This window comes from Nerophis lumbriciformis, linkage group LG04, assembly GCF_033978685.3.
Source record: "Nerophis lumbriciformis linkage group LG04, RoL_Nlum_v2.1, whole genome shotgun sequence".
Taxonomy (NCBI): Eukaryota; Metazoa; Chordata; class Actinopteri; order Syngnathiformes; family Syngnathidae; genus Nerophis; species Nerophis lumbriciformis.
Genome location: NC_084551.2, coordinates 55770001 through 55784383, shown reverse-complemented (window position 1 = coordinate 55784383; position 14383 = coordinate 55770001). Strand labels below are relative to the sequence as shown.

At 41.5% G+C, this 14383-nt stretch overlaps 1 protein-coding gene across 2 annotated transcripts in view; it reads left to right on the top strand.

Moving 5' to 3' along the window:
- grin2db (glutamate receptor, ionotropic, N-methyl D-aspartate 2D, b) overlaps window positions 1-14383 on the top strand; it is a 257700-nt gene that overhangs the window by 79292 nt on the left and 164025 nt on the right. For both annotated transcript variants that reach the window (XM_061957572.2, XM_061957580.2), the window contains exons 2-3: window positions 5857-6200; window positions 6338-6544. In XM_061957572.2, the coding sequence (XP_061813556.2) occupies window positions 5913-6200; window positions 6338-6544 (495 nt within the window). In that variant the 5' untranslated portion in view covers window positions 5857-5912. The remainder of the gene's footprint in view (window positions 1-5856; window positions 6201-6337; window positions 6545-14383) is intronic.

The following is a 14383-nucleotide window of genomic DNA, read 5'->3' as shown; positions in this document are numbered from 1 at the left end:
GTAGCGTGTTTACTTGTGTGTGATATCATGTGCGACACAAGCAGTCCTGTAGCGTGTTTATTTGTGTGTGATATCATGTGCGATACAAGCAGTCCTGTAGCATGTTTATTTGTGTGTGATATCATGTGCAATTCAAGCAGTCCTGTAGCGGGTTTACTTGTGTGTGATATCATGTGCGATACAAGCAGTCCTGTAGCATGTTTACTTGTGTGTGATATCATGTGCGATAAAAGCAGTCCTGTAGCGTGTTTGCTTGTGTGATATCATGTGCGATACAAGCTGTCCTGCAGTTTGTTTATTTGTGTGTGATATCATGTGCGATTCAAGCAGTCCTGTAGCGTGTTTACTTTTGTGTAATATCATGTGCGATACAAGCAGTCCTGTAGCGTGTTTACTTGTGTGTGATATAATGTGCGATACAAGCAGTCCTGTAGCGTGTTAATTTGTGTGATATCATGTGCGATACAAGCTGTCCTGCAGCTTATTTATTTGTGTGTGATATCATGTGCGATTCAAGCAGTCCTGTAGCGGGTTTACTTGTGTGTGATATCATGTGCGATACAAGCAGTCCTGTAGCATGTTTACTTGTGTGTGTGTGATATAATTTGCGATACAAGCAGTCCTGTAGCATGTTTACTTGTGTGTGATATAATGTGCAATACAAAAAGTCCTGCGGCGTGTTTACTTGTGTCTAATATAATGTGCGATACAAGTAGTCTTTCAGGGAGTTTATTTGTGTGTGATATCATGTGTGATACAAGGTGTCCTGCAATGTTTACTTGTGCGTGTGATATCATGTGCAAAACAAGCGGTCCTGCAGCAAGTTTACTTGTGTGTGTGTGTGTGTGTGTGTGTGTGATATCATGTGCGATACAAGCAGTCCTGTAGTGTTTACGTGTGTGTGTGTGTGTGTGTGTGTGTGTGTGTGTGTGTGTGTATGTGTGTGTGTGTGTGTGTGACATCATGTGTAATGCAAGCTGTCCTGCAGCGTGTTTACTTGTGTGTGTGATATCATGTGTGATACAAGCAGGCCTGCAGCGTGTTTATTTTTGTGTGATATCATATACGATACAAGCAGTCCTGCAGCGGGTTAACTTGTATGTCATATCATGTGCAATACAAACAGTCGTGCAGCGTGTTTACTTGTGTGTGATATCATGTGCGATAAAAGCAGTCCTGTAGCATGTTTACTTGTGTGTGATATCATGTGCGATACAAGCAGTCCTGTAGCGTGTTTACTTGTGTGTGATATAATGTGTGATACAAGAAGTCCCGCAGAGTGTTTACTTGTGTGAAATATCACTTGCGATACAAGCAGTCCTGCAGCATGTTTCTTTGTTTGTGATACAAACAGCCCTGCAGCGTGTTTATTTGAGTGTAATATCATGTGCGTTACATGCAGTCATGCAGCATTTTACTTAGGTGTGATATCAAGTGCAATACAAGGAGTACTGGGGCGTGCATACGTGTGTGTGTGTGTGTGTGTGTGTGTGTGTGTGTGTGTGTGTGTGTGTGTGTGTGTGTGTGGATGTGACATCATGTGTAATGCAAGCTGTCCTGCAACGTGTTTACTTGTGTGTGATATCATGTGTGATACAAGCAGTTCTGCAGCGTGTTTACTTGTGTGTGATATCATGTGTGATATCATGTGTGATATAAGCAGTCCTGCAGCGTGTTTATTTTTGTGTGATATCATGTGCGATACAAGCATTCCTGCAGCGGGTTTACTTGTATGTGATGTCATATGTGATGCAGGCTTTCCTGCAGCGTGTTTAATTGTTTCTGATATGATGTGCGTTACAAGCAGTCCTTTAGCCTGTTTACTTGTGTGATATTTTACTTAGGTGTGATATCAAGTGCGATACAAGGAGTACTGGGGCTTGTTTACGTGTGTGTGTGTGTGTGTCTGTGTGTGTGTGTGTGTGTGTGTGTGTGTGTGTGTGTGTGTGTGTGTGTGTGTGTGTGTGTGTGATACCATGTGCGATACGAGCAGTCCTGCAGCGTGTTTACTTGTGTGTGACATCATGTGTGATACAAGCTGTCCTGCAGCGTGTGTACTTGTATGTGATATCATGTGCGATACAAGCAGTCCTGTGGTGTGTGTATTCTTTTGTGACATAATGTGCAATACAGGCAGTCCTTCAGTGTGTTTTTGTGTGTGTGTGATATCATGTGCGACACAAGCATGTTTACTTATGTGTGATATTATGTGTGATACAAGGAGTCCTAGGGTGTGTATACTTGTGTGATATTATATGCAATACAAGCAGCCCTGCAGCGTGTTTACTTGTGTGTGATATAATGTGTGATACAAGCAGTTCTGCATTGGTTTACATTTCTGTGATATAATGTGTGTTTAATTGTGTGTGATGTCATGTGGGATAGAAGCAGTCCTGCAGAGTGTTTAGCTGTGTCTGATATTATGTACAATACAAGCAGTCCTTCAGCTTGTTTACTTTTGTGTGATATAATTTGCGATACAAACAGTCCTGCAGCGTGTTTACGTGTGTGTGTGTGTGTGTGATATCATGTGCGATACAGGCAGTCATGTAAGGTGTTTACTTGTGTGTGTGATAGGGGATACAGCAGTCCTGTAAGGTGTTTACTTGTATGTGATATCATGCAAGATAAAAGCAGTCCTTCAGCGTGTTTCCTTATATATGATATCATGTGTGATACAAGTAATCCTGCAACGTGTTTACTTGTGTGTGATATCATGTGCGATACAAGCAGTCCTGCAGTGTTTTTACTTGTGTGTAAAATGATTTTTGATACATGCAGTCCTTCAGTGTGTTTATTTGTGTGTGATATCATGTGGGATAGAAGCAGTCCTGCAGAGTGTTTAGTTGTGTGTGATATCATGTGCAATACAAGCAGTCCATTAGCGTGTTTACTTGTGTCATATTATGTGCAATACAAGCAGTCCTTCAGCTTGTTTACTTTTGTGTGATATAACTTGCGATACAAGCAGTCCTGCAGCGTGTTTACTTGTGTGTGTGTGTGTGTGTGATATCATGTGCGATACAAGCAGTCCTGCAGCATGTTTACTTGTGTGTGTGTGTGTGTGATATCATGTAAGATACAAGCAGTCCTTCAGCGTGTTTCCTTATATATGATATGATATGTGTGATACAAGTAATCCTGCAGCGTGTTTACTTGTGTGTGATATCATGTGCGATTCAAGCAGTCCTGCAGTGTGTTTACTTGTGTGTACAATTATGTTTGATACATGCAGTCTTTCAGTGTGTTTACTTGTGTGTGTGTGATATCTTGTGCGATATAAGCAGTCATGTGGTGTGTATACTTTTGTGTGACATAATGTGCAATACAAGCAGTCCTTTAACAAGTTTAATTGTGTGTGTGATATCATGTGTGATACAAGCAGTCCTGCAGCTTGTTTACTTGTGCGTAATATTATGTGCGATACAAGCAGTCCTGCAACATGTTTACTTGTGTGTGTGATATCATGTGCAATACAAGCAGTCCTGCAGTGTGTGTTTACTTGTGTGTAAAATTATGTTCGATACATGCAGTCCTTCAGTGTGTTTACTTGTGTGTGACATAATGTGCGATGCTAGCAGTCCTTCATTGGGTTTAATTGTGTGTGATACAAGCAGTCCTGCAGTGTGTTTACTTGTGTGTAAAATTATGTTCGATACATGCAGTCCTTCAGTGTGTTTACTTGTGTGTGACATAATGTGCGATGCAAGCAGTCCTTCAACGGGTTTAATTGTGTGTGATATCATGTGTGATACAAGCAGTCCTGCAGCTTGTTTACTTTTTTGTGATATAATTTGCGATACAAGCAGTCCTGCAACGTGTTTACTTGTGCGTGTGATATCATGTGCGATACAGGCAGTCATGTACGGCGTTTACTTGTGTGTGATAGGCGATACAGCAGTCCTGTAAGGTGTTTACTTGTATGTGTTATCATGTGTGATACAAGCAGTCCTTCAGCGTGTTTCCTTATATATGATGTCATGTGTGATACAAGTAATCCTGCAGCATGTTTACTTATGTGTGATATCATGTGCGATACAAGCAGTCCTTCAACAGGTTTAATTGTGTGTGATATCATGTGTGATACAAGCAGTCCTCCAGCTTGTTTACTTGTGCGTAATATTATGTGCGATACAAGCAGTCCTGCAACATGTTTACTTGTGTGTGATATCATGTGCGATACAAGCAGTCCTGCAGTGTGTTTACTTGTGTGTAAAATTATGTTCGATACATGCAGTCTTTCAGTGTGTTTACTTGTGTGTGATATCATGTGTGATATAAGCAGTCCTGTGGTGTGTATACTTTTGTGTGACATAATGTGCGATACAAGCAGTCCTTCAACGGGTTTAATTGTGTGTGACATCATGTGTGATACAAGCAGTCCTGCAGCTTGTTTACTTGTGCGTAATATTATGTGCGATACAAGCAGTCCTGCAACATGTTTACTTGTGTGTGCTATCATGTGCAATACATGCAGTCCTGCAGTGTGTTTACTTGTGTGTGATATCATGTGCGATACAAGCAGTCCTGTGGTGTGTATACTTTTGTGTGACATAATGTGCGATACAAGCAGTCCTTCAACGGGTTTAATTGTGTATGACATCATGTGTGATACAAGCAGTCCTGCAGCTTGTTTACTTGTGCGTAATATTATGTGCGATACAAGCAGTCCTGCAACATGTTTACTTGTGTGTGATATCATGTGCGATACAAGCAGTCCTGCAGTGTGTTTACTTGTGTGTAAAATTATGTTTGATACATGCAGTCCTTCAGTGTGTTTACTTGTGTGTGATATCATGTGCGATACAAGCAGTCCTGTGGTGTGTATAGTTTTGTGTGACATAATGTGCGATACAAGCAGTCCTTCAACGGGTTTAATTGTGTGTGATATCATGTGCGATACAAGCAGTCCTGCAGTGTGTTTACTTGTGTGTAAAATTATGTTTGATACATGCAGTCGTTCAGTGTGTTTACTTGTGTGTGATATCATGTGCGATAAAAGCAGTCCTGTGGTGTGTGTATACTTCTGTGTGACATAATGTGCGATACAAGCAGTCCTTCAACGAGTTTAATTGTGTGTGATATCATATGTGATACAAGCAGTCCTGAAGCTTGTTTACTTGTGCGTAATATTATGTGCGATACAAGCAGTCCTGCAACATGTTTACTTGTGTGTGTGATATCATGTGCGATACAAGCAGTCCTGTGGTGTGTATACTTTGTGTGACATAATGTGTGATACAAGCAGTCCTGCATCTTGTTTACTTGTGCGTAATATTATGTGCGATACAAGCAGTCCTTTAGCATGTTTACTGTTGTGTGTTATCTCGTGCGATACAAGCAGTCCTGCAACATGTTTCCTTGTGTGTGATATCATGTGCAATACAAGCAGTCCTGCAACATGTTTCCTTGTATGTGGTATCATGTGCGATACAAGCATCTCTGCAGTGTGTTTACTTGTGTGTGATATTTAAAAATAATAAATTATATACATTTTTGGAAAACGATTTGCCTCATGGCCCTCAGAAAAGAACATTTACAAATTAGCCGCACCGTTTTAAAAGCAGCAGGATTCAAAGCGTAGGAAAGGAGTAGTCTGGTACTGGTTAGATGAAACCTCTGTGTGAGTGAATCTTAGGCCTACTGTACTTTAATGCTGGTCATTGTGGTGCAACTTGGAGAGACTCGAGTTTTCTGAGGCGGTCTTTGGTGAGCCACTGATGTGACGTTTAACAATGTGAGGGCGTGGCTTACACATCTTCCTCAAAGCGACCTTGTCTTTTAATCATAGATTTTTCCACTGTCGGAGGTAAAATCATCCCGGACTAACTCCATCCCTTCTGGTCTGTCCCCCAGGCACCCTCTCTTCGCGCCGCACTTATCCGCCTCCCCCGCCGCCCCGGCAGGTTGCCATGGTCGCCATACCGACGCTCTCTCTCCTATTGGTCCTGGCAGAGTGGCGAGGCCCGGCGGACGCCTCCCCCAACCTGCTGCTGCGGCCCAGCCCGCGGGAGCGCGACGCGGGGGCAATGATGAACTTCAACATCGCCGTCATCCACGCCGGCGCAGCGGTGCAGGCAGAGGCGGCGGCGGCCGGGCCGGGGGGTCGGGCGCTCTACCCGGGCTTCGGCCGGGTGTACGGCTCCCTGGGGGAGAGCGTGGTCACCCAGTGGGGCTCCGCGAACGTCATCTGGCTACAGGTTGGGGAACGCCGCTCATTCAGCCACACTTGGAAGGAGCAGCCATTGTTCAACATCACCGCACTCGTCGCACGTCACGCTAACTCTCCTTGTTCACCCCCGTTTGTTCTCCTCTCTTACACCATTCCCTCCCCAAGGTGAACGACAGCAGCCCTAAGACGGTGCTGTCCCAGCTGTGTGAGCTTCTGGCCGCGCGGCCCCTGCAGGGTCTGGTTTACGAGGAGGAGAGCCCCACCCGCACGGCCTGGGGCCCTCTGGCCCCCATGCTGGAGTTTGTGTCGGCGCAAACGGGACTGCCCATAGTGGCTGTAGGAGGGGGAGCGGGGCTGGGGAGGATGCCACAGGTAGGAGGAGGGAGGTCGGGGTCGGGGTGGGTCCGGGGCACAGCTCGGACTGCAGGGTTGTACGGTATACTAATGAATCAAAAACGCTACCATACTGCTTCTGAAAAAAAATACCGGTACTTTTTTTCCCCCCCCAGACCTTATGTCGAACAGGCACACTTACAAGCAGAAACAGTGTGGAGATAGAAAAAGGTAGAACGGACGCATTTTGCCTTAAAAACAAACGCTAAAGTTGAACGCGGCTAACGTCCATCCGCAGCCGGCGGTGTTTTAGCTACTTCTAAATCACTAATCCTCGCCTCCACGGCGACAAATGAAGTCATTTCTCACAAGTATCATCTCCGCAGGACGAGGACTAGCTAAACATGCTTCACTACACCCAGGTAGGAGGTCGGGGTCGGGGTCGGGGTGGGTCCGGGCCACACCGTCTAGCTCGGACCGCAGGGTTGTACGATATACTAATGAATCAAAAACTCTTCCATACTGCTTCTGGAAAAGAAATACCAGTATTTTTTTTTTTTTTCCCCCAGACCTTATGTCGAACAGGCACACTTACAAGCAGAAACAGTGTGGAGGTAGAAAAGGGTAGAACGGACGCATTTTGGCTTAAAAACAAACGCTAAAGTTGAACGCGGTTAACGTCCATCCGCAGCCGGCGGTGTTTTAGCTACTTCTAAATCACTAATCCTTGCCACCACGGCAAATAAAGTAAGTTTCTCACAAGTATCATCCCCGCAGGACGAGGACTAGCAAAACATGCTTCACTACACCCAGGTAGGAGGAGGGAGGTCAGGGTCGGGGTGGGTCCGAGGCACACCGTCTAGCTCGGACCGCAGGGTTGTACGGTATACTAATGAATCAAAAACGCTACCATACTGCTTCCGAAAAAAAATACCGGTACTTCCCCCCCCCCCCCCCCCCCAGACCTTATGTCGAACAGGCACACTTACAAGCAGAAACAGTGTGGAGATAGAAAAGGGTAGAACGGACGCATTTTGGCTTAAAAAAAAACGCTAAAATTGAAGGAGGCTAACGTCCATCCGCAGCCGGCGGTGTTTTATCTACTTCTAAATCACTAATCCTCGCCTCCACGGCCACAAATACAGTCATTTCTCGCAAGTATCATCCCCGCAGGACGAGGACTAGCTAAACATGCTTCACTACACCCAGGTAGGAGGAGGGAGGTCGGGGTCGGGGTGGGTCCGGGGCACACCGTCTAGCTCGGACCGCAGGGTTGTACGGTATACTAATGAATAAAAAACTCTTCCATACTGCTTCTGGGAAAGAAATACCGGTATTTTTTTTTTTTTTTCCCCAGACCTTATGTCGAACAGGCACACTTACAAGCAGAAACAGTGTGGAGATAGAAAAGGGTAGAACGGACGCATTTTGGCTTAAAAACAAACGCTAAAGTTGAACGCGGTTAACGTCCATCCGTAGCCGGCGGTGTTTTAGCTACTTCTAAATCACTAATCCTTGCCACCACGGCAAATAAAGTAAGTTTCTCACAAGTATCATCCCCGCAGGACGAGGACTAGCAAAACATGCTTCACTACACCCAGGTAGGAGGACGGAGGTCGGGGTCGGGGTGGGTCCGGGGCACACCGTCTAGCTCGGACCGCAGGGTTGTACGGTATACTAATAAATCAAAACGCTACCATACTGCTTCTGGGGAAAAAAATACCAGTACTTTTTTTTTTTTTTTCCCCCGGACCTTATGTCGAACAGGCACACTTACAAGCAGAAACAGTGTGGAGATAGAAAAGGGTAGAACGGACGCATTTTGACTTAAAAACAAACGCTAAAGTTGAACGCGGTTAACGTCCATCCGCAGCCGGCGGTGTTTTAGCTACTTCTAAATCACTAATCCTTGCCACCACGGCAAATAAAGTAAGTTTCTCACAAGTATCATCCCCGCAGGACGAGGACTAGCTAAACATGCTTCACTACACCCAGGTAGGAGGTCGGGGTGGGTCCGGGGCACACCGTCCAGCTCGGACCGCAGGGTTGTACGGTATACTAATGAATCAAAAACGCTACCATACTACTTCTGGGATAAAAATACCAGTGCTTTCCCCCCCCCCCCCCCCCCCGGACCTTATGTCGAACAGGCACACTTACAAGCAGAAACAGTGTGGAGATAGAAAAGGGTAGAATGGACGCATTTTGGCTTAAAAAAAAAACGCTAAAATTGAAGGCGGTTAACATCCATCCGCAGCCGGCGGTGTTTTAGCTACTTCTAAATCACTAATCCTTGCCACCACGGCAAATAAAGTACGTTTCTCACAAGTATCATCCCTGCAGGACGAGGACTAGCAAAACATGCTTCACTACACCCAGGTAGGAGGAGGGAGGTCGGGGTCGGGGTGGGTCCGGGCACACCGTCTAGCTCGGACCGCAGGGTTGTACGGTATACTAATGAATCAAAAACTCTTCCATACTGCTTCTGGGAAAGAAATACCGGTATTTTTAATTTTTTTCCCCAGACCTTATGTCGAACAGGCACACTTACAAGCAGAAACAGTGTGGAGATAGAAAAGGGTAGAACGGACGCATTTTGGCTTAAAAACAAACGCTAAAGTTGAACGCGGTTAACGTCCATCCGCAGCCGGCCGTGTTTTAGCTACTTCTAAATCACTAATCTTTGCCACCACGGCAAATAAAGTAAGTTTCTCGCAAGTATCATCCCCGCAGACGAGGACTAGCAAAACATGCTTCACTACACCCAGGTAGGAGGAGGGAGGTCGGGGTCGGGGTGGGTCCGGGGCACACCGTCTAGCTCGGACCGCAGGGTTGTACGATATACTAATGAATCAAAAACTCTTCCATACTGCTTCTGGGAAAGAAATACCGGTATTTTTTTCTTTCTTTTTCCCCAGACCTTATGTTGAACAGGCACACTTACAAGCAGAAACAGTGTGGAGATAGAAAAGGGTAGAACGGACGCATTTTGGCTTAAAAACAAACGCTAATGTTGAAACTACAAACACTGACCAGACAAGTGCCGTTTATGGTCGATACTACAATATTTTGTCATTTTTATTGTTTATAAACCCTTGAAACACGTATTTGGTTTCGTCCATGTAACATGATCACTGGAGGAAAAGAAACGGCTAAGCACACTACACACGCACTGAAGCTAACCGCTAGAGCGTCAATGTACAGTAGGGGTGATCCATCGATACATAATATAGTGTCAGCATGTCTGTGATTTTCAAACTCTGGTACGTGTGCCGCGAGTGGTGCGCCAAATAATCACTCGATTGAATATCCAAACACAGTGTGACTGTTCAAACGGTGTGTAATGTGACAGTGGCCAAAAATAATAATAAATATACTCGTAAAATAAAACCCCTGCCTTGTTTTTAATAAATACTTAGGTGTACTATGTTGTTTTCGGTCATTATGGTGGTACTCTACTCACTAGCCTTAAAGTGCAGTATGTGACCAACACTAGGGTGATTGGATTGATATTTTTCTGTTTATTGTTGTTGTTATTACAAAAATATTGTCTTTTGTTGTTGTTGACAAAATGAGGGAGTAAGACTGTGGACACAAAATGTTGTTTTTATTTTGTTGCGAAAATTGTGTGTAGTATTCAATAGCACACATTTCATGCATTTATGACAATACGAGCAAATTATTTTACAAATATTGTATTTTTTTTTTTCATTTCGATCGAATCGCGATTCTTATTGGTAACGATTCTTGAAAAAAAAAATCTATTTAATTTTATTTATATACTTTTTTTTAAACAAGTACAAAATCATACAAAATTGGGGTGTAAAAAAAGATTTTCGAAATTTGTAACGATTATTATGTTTAATTTTTTTTTTTATAATTTATGTTTAAAAAAAATCCCCAAAAAACAACAATAAAAAAATAAAAAATAAAATAAATATATAGTTGAGGTTTCTGTGGTTTATCCGTTATACAGTGCTCAATACTGGGGTAGAGCAGAATATACGTTAGGTCAGGAAACAATACAGAGGCTATTTCATCCCTACAAGCCTATTTTGCAGGTTTTAGTGCTCTTCAGGGGAGGTGAAGAGCAGGGAAATCTGCGAAACAGGCTTGTAGGGATGAAATAGCCTCTGTGTTTTTTCCTGACCCAACACACACACATATATATATATATATATATATATTGTATTTTTATTTATTTTTTTCAACGTGCAAGTCTCTAGATTAACTTCAGATTTACCCGTCGATTACAAGTTTACATTGTTTTAGTGTTTGTTTTATGCCTTTTTTTTTTTTTTTTTTTACACGGTAAACACACAAAAATATGAAATATTTCCCTCCAAAATATTTCAAAGTGGAATATTTGATGTGAAGTAAAATGGAACCTTCTATAGGCCAATAATTTGTAACAACATTGATTTTGAAACAGTAATATATTTTGAGCAATGACAGTTTTTTTTAGAGTCAAAAATGCAATTGTTTTTGTTATATTTCACCCGCTCTTGTATTCCACTTTTTATGTTTTTTTTTTTTTTTTAAAGGATATGCTGGAATGTTAAAAAAAAAAAGAGCTGTGGGCTACAAAAATCCACACTTCCTCAAAACATTCAAATGTTGCACAATGAGATGTAAGCATGGATTAAAGTGTACATTCCTAAAACAAAACATTACAGTTTTTATATCAATTTCTGCAATCTAGTGATTAATATTGACAAATAAATGAGGGTAGAACACACCGGATTGAGAAGCGTGGGTGTACACCACTTGATTGTGTCGCCGTAAAAAAAAGGTATTAAACTCGCAAACCCGCCACACCCACGGTGTTAATGACCTGGATTGTCTGCGTGTGAGCCTCATCGTGGTTTAACGACCTGGCACTGGCACTTGACGTGTGGTGTTGGAGTTGTCCCACTTTTGGTGTGGCCGTAGACGCACCGCTGGCTGAGTCTGAGAGCGTCTGTTGGCGCAAGTGAGCGGGAGAGAGCGATACTGCTGCTGATATGCCAGATGACAAAATTGGTGGGCTTTTTTTTTTAACTCGCTTGCAGTTCATGAAGATAAGGCCATGACACAGTAAGTTGAATGATGCGGACCCGTTTGTTACTGGATACTTTCTAATACGTTTCTGGCCTTGGAGACTTAGTATGCGTAAGTAATATGTATTTATAATTATTTGGTACTTGTTTATATTGACAAATGTGCAGCAATATTGTTAAACGATTATTTTGTGCGACTAGCTTGTGTGCTAGTGTGTGCTTAGCTGTTTCGTAGCTGCTAGCTCCTAGTAGCCCATAGCCTAGCGTGCTTGTCTTTTGTAAAGGACTCGGCTAAAGTAGAAGAAAAGACCAACGTTGTGTTCATTGAGTTCTAAGTAAACACGCTGCAGGACTGCTTGTATCAGGCATGATATCACATGTTGACGTGTTGTATCAGACATGATATCACATGTTTACATGTTGTATCAGACCTGATATCACATGTTGACATGTTGTATCAGACCTGATATCACATGTTGACATTTTGTATCAGACCTGATATCACATGTTGACATGTTGTATCGGACATGATATCACATGTTGACATGTTGTATCGGACATGATATCACATGTTGACATGTTGTATCGGCCATGATATCACATGTCGACATGTTTTACCGGACATGATATCACATGTCGACATGTTGTATCGGACATGCTTTCACATGTTGACATGTTGTATCGGACATGATGTCAGACATTTACGTGTCAAATCGGATATGATATTACACGTTTACATGTTGTATCGGACAGGATATCACACGTTTATAGGTTGAATGACTTACGTAATGACTTACATAAAGACTTAGGTAAATACTTATGTAAAGACTTAAAGACATACGCAAAGAATTACGTACAGACTTACTAAAAGACTTTCGTAAAGAGTAAAGACTTACTTAAAGACTTACGTAAAGACGTACGTAAAGAATAACGGACGGACTTACCTAAAAACTGTACTTAAAGACTTACAAAAAGGCTAAAGTAAAGTATAAAGCAAAGTCTTAGGTAAAGACTTACGTAAAGACGTATAAAAGAATTACGCACAGACTTACATAAATACTTACAAAAAGACTTACGTCAAGACATACGTAAAGAATTACGTACATACTTACAAAAATACTTTCGTAAAGAGTAAAGACTTATGTAAAGACTTACTTAAAGACTTACGTAAAGACGTACGTAAAGAATTACGGACAGACTTACCTAAAAACTGTACTTAAAGACTTACAAAAATACAAAAGTAAAGTATAAAGCAAAGACTTAGGTAAAGACGTATAAAAGAATTACGCACAGACTTACATAAATACTTAAAGACTTACAAAAAGACTTACGTAAAGACTTACGTAGAGTCTTATGTAGAGACTTACGTAGAGACTTACGTAGAGACTTACGTACATACTTACGCAACGACTTACGTAAAGACTTGCAAAAAGACTTACGTAAAGACTTACGTAAAGAGTAAATACTTAAAGACTTACTTAAATACTTACGTAAATACTCACTTTAATGTAAAAACTTATGTAACGACTTACTTCAAGGCTTACTTCATGACTTATGTAAAGACTTACAAAATGACTTGCGTAAATAATTACGCAAAGACTTAAGTAAAGAATTACGTAAAGACTTTGGTAAAGACTTACGTAAATAATTATGTAAATAATTATGTAAATACTTACTTAAACACTTATGGAAATAATTAAGTTAAAATGTATGTAAAGACTTACTTAAAGACTTACTTCAAGCCTTTTTAAAACTTATGTAAAGACTTACGAAAAGACTTACGTAAAGTCTTAAGTAAAGAATTACGTAAAGAGTTATGTAAATAATTAAGTAAATAATTATGTAAAGACTTACGTAAAGACGTACGTAAAGACTTACGTAAAGACTTACGTAAAGACTTACGTAAAGAATTATGTAAAGAATTATGTAAAGACTTACGTAAAGAATTATGTAAATACTTATGTAAATACTTATGTAAATTAAGTAAATAATTATGTGAATAATTATATAAAGGCTTACGTAAAGACCTACATAAAGATGTACGTAAATACGTACGTAAATATTTACGTACATAATTACGTAAAGACGTACGTAAAGATTTACGTAAATAATTAAGTACATAATTATGTAAAGGCTTACGTAAAGACTTACGTATAGACTTGCGTAAAGAATTATGTAAATACTTATGTAAAGACTTACGCAAAGACGTATGTAAACAATTAAGTAAATAATTATGTAAAGGCTTACTTAACGACGTATGATTAAGTAAAAAAATGTTGGAAAGACATACGTAAAGACGTATGTAAAGAATTACGTAAAGACTTACGCAAGACTTACGTAAATATTTAAGTAAAGACTTACTTAAAGACGTACGTAAAGACTTACGTAAAGACTTACGCAAAGATGTACGTAAATATGTGAAGACTTACGTAAATACTTACGTAAAGACTTATGTCAAGAATGAAGTAAAGACTGGTCACCTGCTGCTCAGCCAAAATGTGAACTTTGTGACCGGAGTACTTTTGATGAACTCCCTCTAAATGACTGTTCTAGAAACACTCCCTCCCATCTGTCACCATCCAAGATGTTTGAGCCCTGCAGCCGCATGAAATGTTTAGGACCTGCGACGCCTCGTGTTCTGCATTAATGACACGCGGGGGCCGAGAGAGCTGAAAGTGTTGTGGGATGCCTTCACACTTGTACTGGGGTTCGTGCAGGTTCCCCCCACCCGCAGATCACAGGCCGTGCGTGGGGCCCCATTTTTACACAAAAAATGTTCATTATTGAACGACTTTTGACATATTCCTAGCACCTTCCTGCTCCTTCACTGATATTTAGG